This window comes from Neltuma alba, unplaced genomic scaffold, assembly GCF_004799145.2.
Source record: "Neltuma alba isolate B1F8T4 unplaced genomic scaffold, ASM479914v2 tig00010189_pilon, whole genome shotgun sequence".
Taxonomy (NCBI): domain Eukaryota; kingdom Viridiplantae; phylum Streptophyta; class Magnoliopsida; order Fabales; family Fabaceae; genus Neltuma; species Neltuma alba.
The window spans coordinates 635,743-648,850 of record NW_021635128.1 but is presented as its reverse complement, the minus strand read 5'-3'; the positions used below and the strand labels follow the sequence as shown (position 1 = coordinate 648,850).

Here is a 13,108-nt window from a genome sequence, read left to right as displayed (position 1 = left end):
GAATAATTTCTTAGTGGGAACCATTTACAATCAAAAGGGATAATTTGGGAAAAGGTGGAGATAGAATAAATTAACGTTTTATATTTAGGATCAAATTTAACCCTCCAACTAGCTCTTATATTATTAAGGACAGGAGGTAGTAATTGGCTAATAAGGTTTACTTAAGTAACAAATGCTAGAGAGAATTATATTCATATGATGGATCACCCACATCATATGAATAATTATGTCAGTCGCAGAACTAGCTAGTTTATTATTGGTGTTTGTTTCCGGTTTCTGAGGTGCTAATGAGCAGAGAAGAAAGAAGTGACATGAAATAACGATGCAGAAACATAAATAAGAGCACAAGAAATTATTTATAAAAAGGTGGGAATGTAATAAATGTGGACAGGTGATTCATTGTCTTGTTCGCCATAATGATAATGGTCTGCTTCTGATAATGGCTGGCACATAAGAGAGGGCTATTTGACCAAGAGACCAATTCTAAATTCGCTTTGCAGTAGTTATTAGGATTATTCTATTATCTTAATCTGAAAATAAATAAGTCCAGTTAATTAAAGGCAATTTTAATTTAATTTCAAACTCTAAACAGAATTTTAAGTTGTCACAACGTTCATTAAAAAAACCAACATTTAAAGCTATTGCTGAATACAATCTTTTAACTTTAATAATCTTAGGTCTAAGGATAGCATTACCAATCTTCAAAATTTTGTTTAGACAATTATATCTGGGACCCCAAGGGACCCTGATCTAAAACAACGTAAGAACAATTTTAATAGTTAAAAAAAATTAAAACTGCTGTGCTTGCCATGATGATTTAATTTGTTTGAACGTTGAATTTTTTATTCTTGGATTCGATTTAAGAAGTTGGTGAAAAGAAAAATTTAGTATGCCTCAAGATATGCTTCCACTGAAGGCAGCCATAACATACTCCTCAGAATAATCTAAGTTACAAAGGTCAACGAAGGACAAATTAAAAGTGAAGCCGACGTGCAGTGTTTTTATTGAGAATTTGTCAATTGGTCAAATATATTGCCCATTCTTTTGCCAGCCAATGTAACAAAAGCGAAGAGCGGAAGCAGACTAGAGAAACCAAGACAACTCTATCATTGAACCATTATCATATTCCCCCTCCTTCGCTACCTATAAATAACCCTCTGAGCTCTCAGATTATTTCTGCAATATACTTCTTCATTTCACTGCTTTTCCCTCTTACATATTCAAAGCTTTAATTAATATCGCTTCTAGCTCGAACATTACATGTTCATGGCTGGCTATTACTGTATTAAGGGTCTCATTCTGATGATGTTGGTCGTGTTAGGCACGACATGTGAAGCTCAACTATCTTCAAGTTTCTACGACAACACATGCCCTAGTGCCCTTTCCACTATCAGATCAGTTATCAGAAGAGCTGTGTCCAAGGAACGTCGCATGGCTGCTTCTCTTATTCGCCTTCATTTCCATGATTGCTTTGTTCAGGTACGTACGTACGACAAAAGCGCGTCCCTAAAGACGAAATGCAATTACCAAAAAGTCTCTCGTAATTATATGTAATACCATAGAAATAAAGAGAGGCATTGATTCCGCGTGATATATTGTTATTTTGACCTGTAGGGTTGTGACGCCTCAATATTGCTGGATGAAAGCTCCAGTTTTGAGAGTGAAAAGACTGCTCTCCCTAATCAAAATTCTGTGAGAGGCTATAACGTTATTGATGAAGCCAAGGATGAGGTGGAAAAAGTATGCCCTGGAGTTGTTTCTTGTGCTGATATCCTCGCAGTAGCAGCAAGAGATGCATCATTTTCTGTGAGTTTCACACACATCACACACACACACACACACACACAAATATATATATTATATCTGTCATGAAATATGAAGAAAATTATTGGTAATTTGGCTAACATCATGCATATCCATGAAATATATATATAGGTGGGTGGTCCATCGTGGACTGTGAAGCTTGGACGAAGAGATTCTACCACAGCCAACAAAGATTTGGCCAATTCTGATCTTCCAAGGTTCACAGATAGCCTTGAAACCCTTATCTCTCGTTTTGATAAGAAAGGGCTCAGCGCAAGAGACATGGTGGCTCTATCAGGTATATCAGTTAATTAACTACCTAATCCTTTCGAGATTTTATTAATATGTAGTAAACCTTATTAGTCAACTCTATATAATCATTCATATAACATTTTAATTTGATGTTTCTTCAGGTTCTCATACAATAGGACAAGCCCAATGCTTCACATTTCGTGATAGGATTTACGGCAAAAATAGCAGCAACATCGATTCAGTGTTTGCTTCTACTCGTCAGAGAACTTGTCCGTTGGCAAGTAGCCCTAATAACGATAAGAAATTGGCTCCTCTTGATTTGGTCACACCCAACTCATTTGATAACAATTACTTTAAGAACTTGATTCGAAACAAGGGTCTTCTTCCATCTGATCAAGTTCTTTTCAATGGAGGATCAACCGATAGCATTGTGTCTGAGTACAGTACAAATCCAACTCTCTTTAAATCTGACTTTGCTTCTGCCATGATCAAGATGGGAGATATTCAGCCTTTGACTGGCTCATCTGGGATTGTGAGAAGGATTTGCAGCGCTATCAATTAATTAAACTGTCCTATGCGATATTGATTGTTTTGTGAATTTCATAAATTTCATTCATTTGTAATAAGTTGGGGTGTTCTTGCGTGCCTTGCATGTGTTCACATGTGATATTTTTTTCAATTCTATGTAATTTGTTTCGTGCATTGAGAAGTCTAAGTTGTAACTTATTTTTGTATTGATGGCAAAAAAAAGAAAAACTTATGTTTGTATCTTAAGATCATTTTGATTTGAAATCTTCTTAAGAATTCTAAGGTCTTACTTCAGGTTGTGGTTTTGATCATTACATGCATGTTCTATGAGAAGAACTTAATGATCCTTTAATCTTTGGTTTTGGGCAAAGGTGAAATCTTTGGAAGCTTCACGGATATGTCATTGCAAAGGGGGTATTATTTTATAAAAAATTGTAAAACTTTTATCATTTATCCAAAAAATTAAAAAAACTATTTTTCAGAAATAAGAGACTCATAAATTAAAGTATATTCATACAAAATCCAAAAAAAAAAAAAGAACTTTCAACTAATTATTAATGTAAGTTTAAGTCGTTGGAATTTTTCATTTTGATAGTCTACATGTTCAATGAGAGATAACAAAATGGACAATACTTACATTAAGTTACTTATATTCATTATGTCAAATTCTCCAATCATCACATGCATATGACTATGTATGTATCCTATTTTTTAAATTTAGCATTTAATTATAAATCCATATGAAACAAAAAAAGACGCATGATCATATCTGATTGAAAAATTTGACATAATGAATATAAGGAACTTGACCTAAGTTTTTTCCTAACCAAAAATAATTAAAATAAAAAGAAACTAATTAAGCTTAACATGAACAAAATGCCTAGAAAGAAAATAAATGGTTACACTATCTAATCCTAAACATAAGCCCATTTTGAATTTGGCAACGCAAGAAATCCAAGTCCTTTGAAGGCAAAAGAAACTAAACACTCATCCGGTTCTAAATATAAGACTCTAATATACATATGTCTTATATTTAGAACTAGAGAAATATTAAATTTGACATCTTCTTTGGAGCAACCTTCAAGATTTCATCATCTTCTTCAATCTCATCTTCATCATCGTTCAGATTTCCTTTTGGTTTTACAAGATCTTCCACATATTTGACAATGGTAATGTCAAGAAATGATCTTGACTTCCCCTCATAGAATCTTGACAACCCCTCCCTCTTCCTGTATTACTCATAATTAATTTTCAAAAATATAAATAAATACGTATGATCAATTAATTAATGATTTAATTTCTTCATTCACGCTATGAACAACGGAGTGGAATTGCTGTTGGGTTTATATATGTCAATGCAAACCAACCATCAAGCCCCAAGATAATGTTTAATGTATAATGATGATATTTACTATCAAAACAAAATAGACATAAATGACAGCAATGAAATTAAAAAGCTTAGTTTGTAAGAAGCAAAAAGATAATATTTTTTTCAAAATAATTAATTAAAGCCAGTATTAGAAAGTTCATGCACCATTAGTCGGGAAAAATTGCTTGGACAAATTAGGAAGATCTATCCAAAAAATATTAAATAAATAAAAAGAAACAAGAAGAAAGAAAATAATAAGATAGCCCTGACCTTGCAAGTTTAATATGATTACTATGAAGCTTCATTATTGATTCAGTATAGTTCATGTGGTAAATAAGGGAAGATTTGATTTCGTGATACAAGAAAGGATTTAATTTACTCAATCTTTGGATGAATTTGAATGGAAGATCTATTACATTAAATGAATTATCATCAATAATATATTTATTCTTTTGACCCTAAAAACTAAAGAAATTTTACTCCATTGACCGACTTAACGATGAGGACAATCTTTTGAGTATCAATCAACTGATTGCGAATTGGGAAGGCATTTTGAGAATATTAGTGTCAGTCATCCCCATCAATTATTTTTTCATTATCTCAATCAAACTATTCTCCCATTATTGGCTTAATTCCGTGTTCTTTTTCTTTATTTCAACTTTCATTACCATTAAAATAAATCTTGTGACCAACAGGAGTTGAGTCTAATAGAAGGGGCTAATATCTCACAACGTGGTGAATCAAGATTCAAATCCCCGCTAGGAGAGGTGCCCACATTTAGTGCCTGACAGTGCCTGAAATAGGATTATCTCCAATAGGAGGATACCTATGTTTTAGCAAAAAAAAAAAAAATCTCACGAGGCAATATTGTTCTAGCTGTACATGCTGTTAGCTTCAGTCCTTAATATAAGAATTAGATAATTATTTTGAAGATATTAAAAAAATTAATTAAATTAGTTATTTGTCACAAATATGTGAGTCTCCCTAAACTATTCAATTCACTCATATGTGTATTGAATGATTGGAATTATCCTCTGATGGAGAGTGCAGACCCCTTGCAATTAATAAGGATATTTTAGGAAAGATAAAAGATAAAGTGGTTTAGAATTTTATATTTAGAATTAAATATAACTCTCAACTAGATTTTATATTAAAGACTGGAATTAGTACTTTAGTTAATGAATATTTGTTTGGTTTTTTTTTGTTGACCTAACTAAGCATAATTTGATCACCTTCACGTAAAAACTTTTTTTTTAATTTTGTAAAATTTAAAAACATCCATGCACGTAAAATATATCAATGTCAGGCTCAAATATATGACTTCATCCAAGCATGACACCATCAATGTATAAATGGGAGCTTACTTACTAATAGAGAGCAACTCTATCAGCTATAAGTGATGCTATAAGGAAGTAGTGAGACTAATTTTTAGTTAGAGGTGTTCACTTGTATCCCATCCTTATATATTATAATTTTATGAATCTATTTTACTTATCATTATTATAATTTTTATGATTACGTTGTTTACAATTTAAAAGTTTTGCTATATGTTTATATGATATTTTTTAGTAGATATTTTGAACTTATATATTTTCTATTTTTCAAAAGCAAATATTTTTCTTTGACAATTTTTTATTACTGTCATTTTTAGCCAATTTTTATCTATTTTTTGTATAATTTTTTTACCATGTTCTTATGCTCTAAGTACGTTTGGTTTTGAAAAGGAAAATTGATGATTTCATTGTCTATTAATTATTAATTGGTGTAACTATTTTTGCATATATAGTCACGCAACATATTTATAAAATTTAAAAATAAGTTAAGATGTAATTTTAACAATAAAATTTTGTGGAAAAAATGGAGAGAGAGAGAGAGAGGAGTAGAGGGTGAAACAGGTGAGGGGCAGAGAGGAAAAGGCTCAAGTGATGGTGATGGTGATGGTAGAGGAGGACCAGAACAAGACAAAGGATCTACACCCCCAACATCCTTTGTCTTCGGTAGCAGTAGTGGAGGGGGAGTTCATGGGTCAGAGGGCAATAAAGGAGTTGAGACCTCCTTTGGTAAGCGGAGAACTAATTCGTTAACCTACAAGGAGAAGCTCTTATCTCTCGAATGTGGGTTCCTCGTGAATCATGACAAAAAAGAAGATATAGTGAACGGGTGGAAGGCTTTCTTTGCAAAACAAAATGCAGGGAATGAGTCCAAGTTGGACAAGGATGAGCAAGATGATGTTGATGCTGACGTGAATATCATGAAAGGAAAATATCTGGTTTTATCTGTGACAGCTGAACAATACACTGCATGTTGCCAACCTTGGATTAATTCACTGATTATCAAAGTTCTAGGGACACGAGTCACAAAGAATATTCTTATTGATAGGGTGGAGTGAATGTGGAAGCCCCAACAATCAATGAAGGTCACCCTACTTAATAATGATTACTTTATTGTATCATTCACGAGTAGGGAGGATAGAGATTATGCGTTTCAGGAGGGCTTGTGGATGATTGATGATCATTATCTTATTGTTCAATGCTAGTGGCCTAACTTTAACCCTTGAAAGGCTGACACACAACGACGTATAGCTGCTTGGATTTGTATACCAGATCTTTTGATGGAATTTTATAACGTGGAGTCTTTGGGAATTATAAGTAATATGGTGGGTAAGACAATTAAAATCGATAGGTCTACATCTATCTATGACAAAGAAAGCTTTGCTTGTATTGGTGTAGAAATTGATCTACAACAACCTTTGTTGCCTGTATTTACAGCATGGGGAGAAGATTGACAGATAGTTTATGAAGGTCTACACCAGGTGTGTTTTTGTTGCGGTCAGTATGGACATAAGAGGCATCAATGTCCTCTAAATAAGGAGAACACTGTCCCAAATAATGAGGTTCATGATGTAACATCCTAATTTTTATATATCTAATATTTAAAGAAATTTTTATAGAATAGGTAGAGGTTAAATATACATATATGTAATTAAAATAATTTTGATTTTATGTGTGTGTGTATGAGAAAATGAATAAAATAACGATGTTAAGAAGTCCCACATTGATTAAATGATAGGAAGTGGATAAAATAGCAATGTTACGAAGTCCCACATCGACTAATCTTTAGAGTGAAGGAGTTTGAGGAGCCTATATATAGGAGATAGTGAGTGGAGCTTGAAGTGAGTAAATAATTTTCGCACATATCTGAGATAGTCTCAGAAAAGTACTAGTTTTGAGTTTATTAACCGTTGGATCGGACTGAAATTTTGGTCAGCCCATTTGGGACATCCAAATCGTTAATTTCAACGGTTGGATCATCATTTTGATCTCCGAGTTACAATTTATTAGGTACGTTTTTAACTTGTATCTTTTGGATTTAGCAAATAGAGTCCTAAATAGTAAATTAGCATTCTAAAGTTCATTCACCGTTAGATTGAGCTATAATTTGGAGGATAGTATCATGATAGATAGGAAATTAAATTCAACAATTAGATTAAGGGTTTAACTTCTGTAGTGAGAATAACCTAGTTCATACTAAGTCTATTTGTCTAAGTCTTTCGAAGATGGAATATAAGTTATAAATTTATAGTTTGTCTATTTGCATTATGAATTTGATGATTCTAATAATATAATCTAATAATTAAAGGATATTTAAGTAAGGGAAAGTTCAGGAATTGAGTCTAAATCATATATATATGTTCTCATTCCAAACCTTAGAGAAATGTCTTTTGGGCTAGAGTTCTGAGTAAAATTAAAGCTTTTAGAGGAGGAGTTAGAGGTTAGAATTTTGTGAGTAGCCTACTCTAATACTATAGAGATAATATTTTAATTTTGTTTGTAGATATAAACTCTATTGTGGCATTTTCGAGGTTGGACTCTGGTTGTAGTTGACTATTAGCTAGGAGACCAGGTAACTAAATTTCTATCTGTTGCATGCTCTAGTATGAAGTTGGTGAGCGGCTTTATGACTAATTCTATAAAAGTATATTACGTTTTATATGAACTGTCTTGTGGGATGCTATTTTAAAAAGGATTGACATAGTTTGTATTGCAAGAAATTGGTGATCATGATTATGATGTGCTATTATGAAATTCTGTTGATTATGCATATAAATGTGTCATTTTGAACCCTGTGCATCTATTTTGGGTGGGGAAAGGAGGTAATTGGAATTATTGAGATTCATATACTTGCCATGTGGTATTAGCCTCCATACGGAGCTCTATGGTTGGCTGCTATTATTGTCCCACTAGTTCTTCGAGGGACTGCGACACCCCACTAGTTCTTCGAGGGGGGACCCATGGTCCACCGAGTGCTCTGTGGTCTTTGGCCGGTCCACATCATTCGTGTGGTGAGCTTGTTAGAGTTGCCAGTCAAATAGAAAGAACTTAGCTCATGGGTCCAGTCGGCGGAAATAAGGAGGATATAAGGATGGATTTGGGTTCAGGAATTGCATATGACATGGGATATTCATTGATATTTATATCTTTTAAATAAATGACAAGTATGTTATCTCTTTTGAAATGTATCAATTGCATGAAAGTGGTGGAAATATTTGTCTTATATGATTATTGTGAGTTTAAATGTTAAATAAATGTTTATCAATTATTATTAACTCTGTGTATCCCACCTGACACCTCGCTAGCCCATGCTAGTGTGTGTGATAGGTAGAGATTTAGTTATTGAGACGTTGTCTCATCCCTATTGTTTAACATTTTTTAGGTGAGAGCTTTAAAGGAGGGACGTCAGGGAAGGCTCAGGAGGAGTAAAGCTACATTAGCAACTTGTAGCGTCTCCTCGGTTTATGAGCTATGTTGTATCCTGTATATTGCCACCTTAGGACAAATTGGTTTTAATTGATTCATGCATTATTATTTCTTATGTCCTTTGAGTGTACTATTGTGGTATGTGTGCTAATAGGCGGCCAGAGGCCTAGGATCGCATATTCGCATGTGATTTATTTATGAATTTATTATAAAGTATGAGTTAAGATTTAATTTTTAATATTTTGATTTATGAGCTATATTATATGTTGTTTTATAACCATATTAGATAAGATTGATCCTTTCTTATATAGTTTGTATTTAAATGAGTTAAGAAAAGTTCTTTTATCCGTGATATGATGTATGATTGGGTGTTGCTCTTTTCTATCACGAATAACAATATTATATAATTAGTTAGTGTAGATGATTGTGATATAATTTGAGTTTGTATTTAGCATGGTTTGGTTATAAAAAGTTATTTCTTAAAGTTACTATTAAAAAAAAATAGGTTTATATGTTTATTTAGGAAGGTTGTTTCACATGAGGCGATTGAGAATGCAAAGGAGGTCGAGAATGAAGGGGTGAAGAATGATATGGATTAAACCAAGAAGTCAAGATCGGAGCCCAACCCTCTTAAACTCCGGCTATAGGTACGGTGCCGGTGACAGAGAGCAAACATCTAGGGCCACAAATGTTGGTTAGCCATGATTTTAGTAAAGGAGATATGGCGATGGAGAAAAAAAGGGATATGTTATGGGAAATATCACGAAGAATCAGTCAAAAGCTAAAAATCAGGATAATGGAAAGATAGCAACAAAACAGGTGGGATCATGAAACGATATACCAAAGACAAAGGTGGGATTCAACATTTTAAAACGCTGAAATTTTAGTAAGGAGATTAGCAATTCTAATTATGATTGGATCAAAGTGGGCTTGAAGAGGAAAAATTCTAAGCGACCCAAACTGCTTGGGAAGGAAAATAAAAATTCTGACCAAATTGAACAAAGGACTATTAAGTCATTAGGCCCAGGCTCTTTTCCAAATTCCTTGAGTAATCCCTTTACTATTCTCTCTCATCATTCCGCTAACCAAGCCTAAGAGTTGGGTGATCTAGTTGTGGCAAAAAATAATAGCAACCCGGATTGCATGGACACTATGCAAGAAAATGGTTGACCTATGAAGATATAGCGCCGAGCTTGCATAGTATTATTCAAGAAGGGATGGTTTATTCATCTGAAGGATTCATTAATGCCCAGTATGGAATTTTGACTCAACCGGATATTGCCTTGGTGCAGGACATTAATGACGCACAGTCTCATGTTATTGTTCCCTAATGAATTACATGATATGAAATTCACGAGGCATAGGTGCGAAGACATTTCATAACCTGATTCATGAAATTAGAAAGCATTTCTAGTTGGATTTTTTGGCCTTGGTTGAAACTTGTGTAGACCAGCAAGCTATAGAAAAACACATTGAATGCCTTGGTTTTCAAGACTTTACTTTTATTGAATCTAAAGGCTACAGTGGTTGTATCTGGTGCCTATGGAATTTTGGTATTCGGAAGGTAGAGGTTCTCAAAAAACATCAAGAATTCTTACACCTCAAAATTCAGAATAGTCAGCGAGATTTATGGTTTATAACTGTAGTTTATGCCAGCCCAAATGTTACGATGTGAAGATTGCTATGGCAAGAACTATCTCGCTTGGCTAGTTGCATCCAGGGACCATGGATCTTAAGGGAAGACCTTAATGCGATGCTATTTGACTTTGAAAGAAGATCATCTACCAATTACCAAATCTCAACTGATATTGATTTTTGTAGATGGTTTGATGAAACTAATATTCAGGACTTGGGCTATTCCAATCCATATTTCACTTGGAAACGGGGTACTTCGGAAGCTCGCCTTGATTGCTTTCTTGCTAATGAAGCATGGGGTCATCTTTTTCCTCATGTGAAAGTTACACACTTACCTTTCTATAAATCTAATCACAGACCTATTCTCCTCAAACTTGATCATCCTAGTGAGCAACCTCAGCGTCCTTTTCGATTTCTAGCATCATGGACACTCTATGAAAACTTCAATGATTTTGTTTGTGAACATTGGAATGGAGATTTGGAGTGGCATTCTGATATGTTGTAGTTTACGAATGCTTGTTGAATTTGGAATAAACAAGTCCTTGGTCACATTCAAGGTCACAAAAGAAAACTTATGATGCACCTGGATGGAGTGACACATGCTATTGAACGCAGTTCTAATCGGGATTATTTTGAAGAACTTCAGATAGACTTAGACAAGGAACTTAAGAATGTTATTGCTCAAAAGTCTCTCCTACGAGCCCAGAAGGCAAGATTAAAATGGAATATCTTTGGCGATCACAACTCTAAACTCTTCCACTCTCATGCAAATAAATGAAGGAAAACCAACCGAATAGATGCCATCCTTCTTGATGGTGGGAGTTGGTGTTACAATTATGAGGAGATCAAGCTTTAAACCATGACATTCTTTTTTGCTCTCTTCAAAGAAGACATTGCTTTTTGATAAAGGATGGAGTGCAAATCTCCTACCCACCTATTAATGATGTTTTTCTAAGGTGTTGTGCGTGCAGTATAGATGAAGAGGAAATTAAGAATGCACTGTTAAGTATGGGTCGTCTAAAGTCCCCAGGTCCTAATGGCTTCTATGCCCTTTTCTTTCAACACCAGTGGGATACTTTAAGACACTCGCTAGTGGCATTTGTTCGGAGACTTTTTGCCTTCCCTCAAAATTTAAAAGAGATTAATGGAACTCTGATAGTCCGTATTCCAAAGAAAGACCTGCCAGAGACTTTTAAAGACTTACGCCCTATAAGCCTCTACAACGTTGTCTATAAGATTGTGGCAAGCAAGATGAAGATGTTTATGCCCCAAGTTATTTCTCTAAATCAATATGGCTCCGTACCTGGGCGTCTTAACTCTGATAATATTATTGTGAATTATTGTGGCTCTGGAAGTCATCCACTCTATGCACAATATGAGGGGAAAGAAAGGATTCATGGCAATTAAGATTGATCTTGAGGAGGCCTATGATCGAGTCAATTGGAATTTTTTGGTGGGTTGGCTAAAGGAACTGAACCTCCCTAGCCATTTCGTTGATATCATTACTGCTTGTATTAGCACAGCTGAGCTCTAACTCCTTTGGAATGGTAATAAGGCATATATCTTCAATTCTTCTAGAGGTGTGAGATAAGGAGATCCAATGTCACCCTACCTCTTCATCATTTGCATGGAGAAATTAGCTCACATTATTCAAGAGAAGATAGAGGATGGACAATGGTGTCCCATTGAGCTTACTAAAACTGGCCTACCTATCATACACTTATTCTTTACGGATGATATTTTGCTTTTTTCTGAGACCACTCTCCTTTAAGTAGAACTAATTACTAAATGTCTTGAAACTTTTAGCAAATGCTCTGGTTTAAAGACAAACTTTTCTAAGACCTGTGTTTATTTCTTTACGAACATGAATCATAACAAATGCTTGGAGATTAGCAGGAAACTAGGATTCGCATAAACGGCTGACCTGGGCAAATATTTGGGCGTTCTTTTATACCATAAATGAGTTAGTAAAGAAACTTTTCAAGGTGTAGTTGACAAAATTAAGACCAGAGTTGCTAAGTGGAAAACTAACTCCATTTCACTTGCGGGTAGATTAACACTGATTTTACTAGTAACCTCTACTATTCCTACCTATGTAATACAGACTTCGCTTCTGTCTTTGTCTACATCCAAAGCTTTAGATAAACTTAACAGAGGTTTTTTATGGGGTAGTACTCTAGAGCATCATCAAAAGGCTTTGGTTGCTTGGGAAGTAGTGTGTCAAGAAAAACCTAGAGGCGACTTGGGCTTGCGACATGCAAAACTATATAACAAGTCTCTCCTTATGAAGCTGGGATGGAAGCTTGCTAAGTGTCGTGATGAACTTTGGGTCAAGATAGTCCGTGATAAGTATCGTTGTGGTAATGACCTCCACCCAAGATTGATATGAAGAAAGGAGGTCCAAATGTTTGGTCTGGTATTAAAACTGTATAGGAAAAAGTGGAAGACAACATTGAGCAGATAGCAAATAACAATAATGTGAGATAGTGATGGGAACATAGCAGTAACTTCTCAATCAAATCGGTATATGCTCATCTGAATATTCCTACTACAGATCGAGATGTACTGTGGGAATGTATATGGAAACTTTGTGTACCCCAAAGATGCAGAACCTTTATGTGGTTAGCAACCCGAAAAAGACTCCTAATGAATGCAACCAAACAGAAAAGGGGAATGAGTACAAGTGACTTGTGTCCAATCTGCACTGGAGAAGTAGAGGATTTGTTCCATGTGCTTCGTGACTGCCCTTATACTAAACAACTCT

The 13,108-nt window shown here is 34.6% G+C and overlaps 1 protein-coding gene across 1 annotated transcript; it reads left to right on the top strand.

Moving 5' to 3' along the window:
• The first annotated feature begins 1,266 nt into the window (after positions 1-1,266).
• On the top strand, positions 1,267-2,617 carry LOC114754781 (lignin-forming anionic peroxidase-like). Its single transcript, XM_028943609.1, has 4 exons — positions 1,267-1,479; positions 1,615-1,806; positions 1,936-2,101; positions 2,217-2,617. Exons 1-4 carry the CDS (start codon positions 1,267-1,269, stop codon positions 2,615-2,617), a joined length of 972 nt encoding a protein of 323 aa, XP_028799442.1.
• Positions 2,618-13,108: the final 10,491 nt, after the last annotated feature.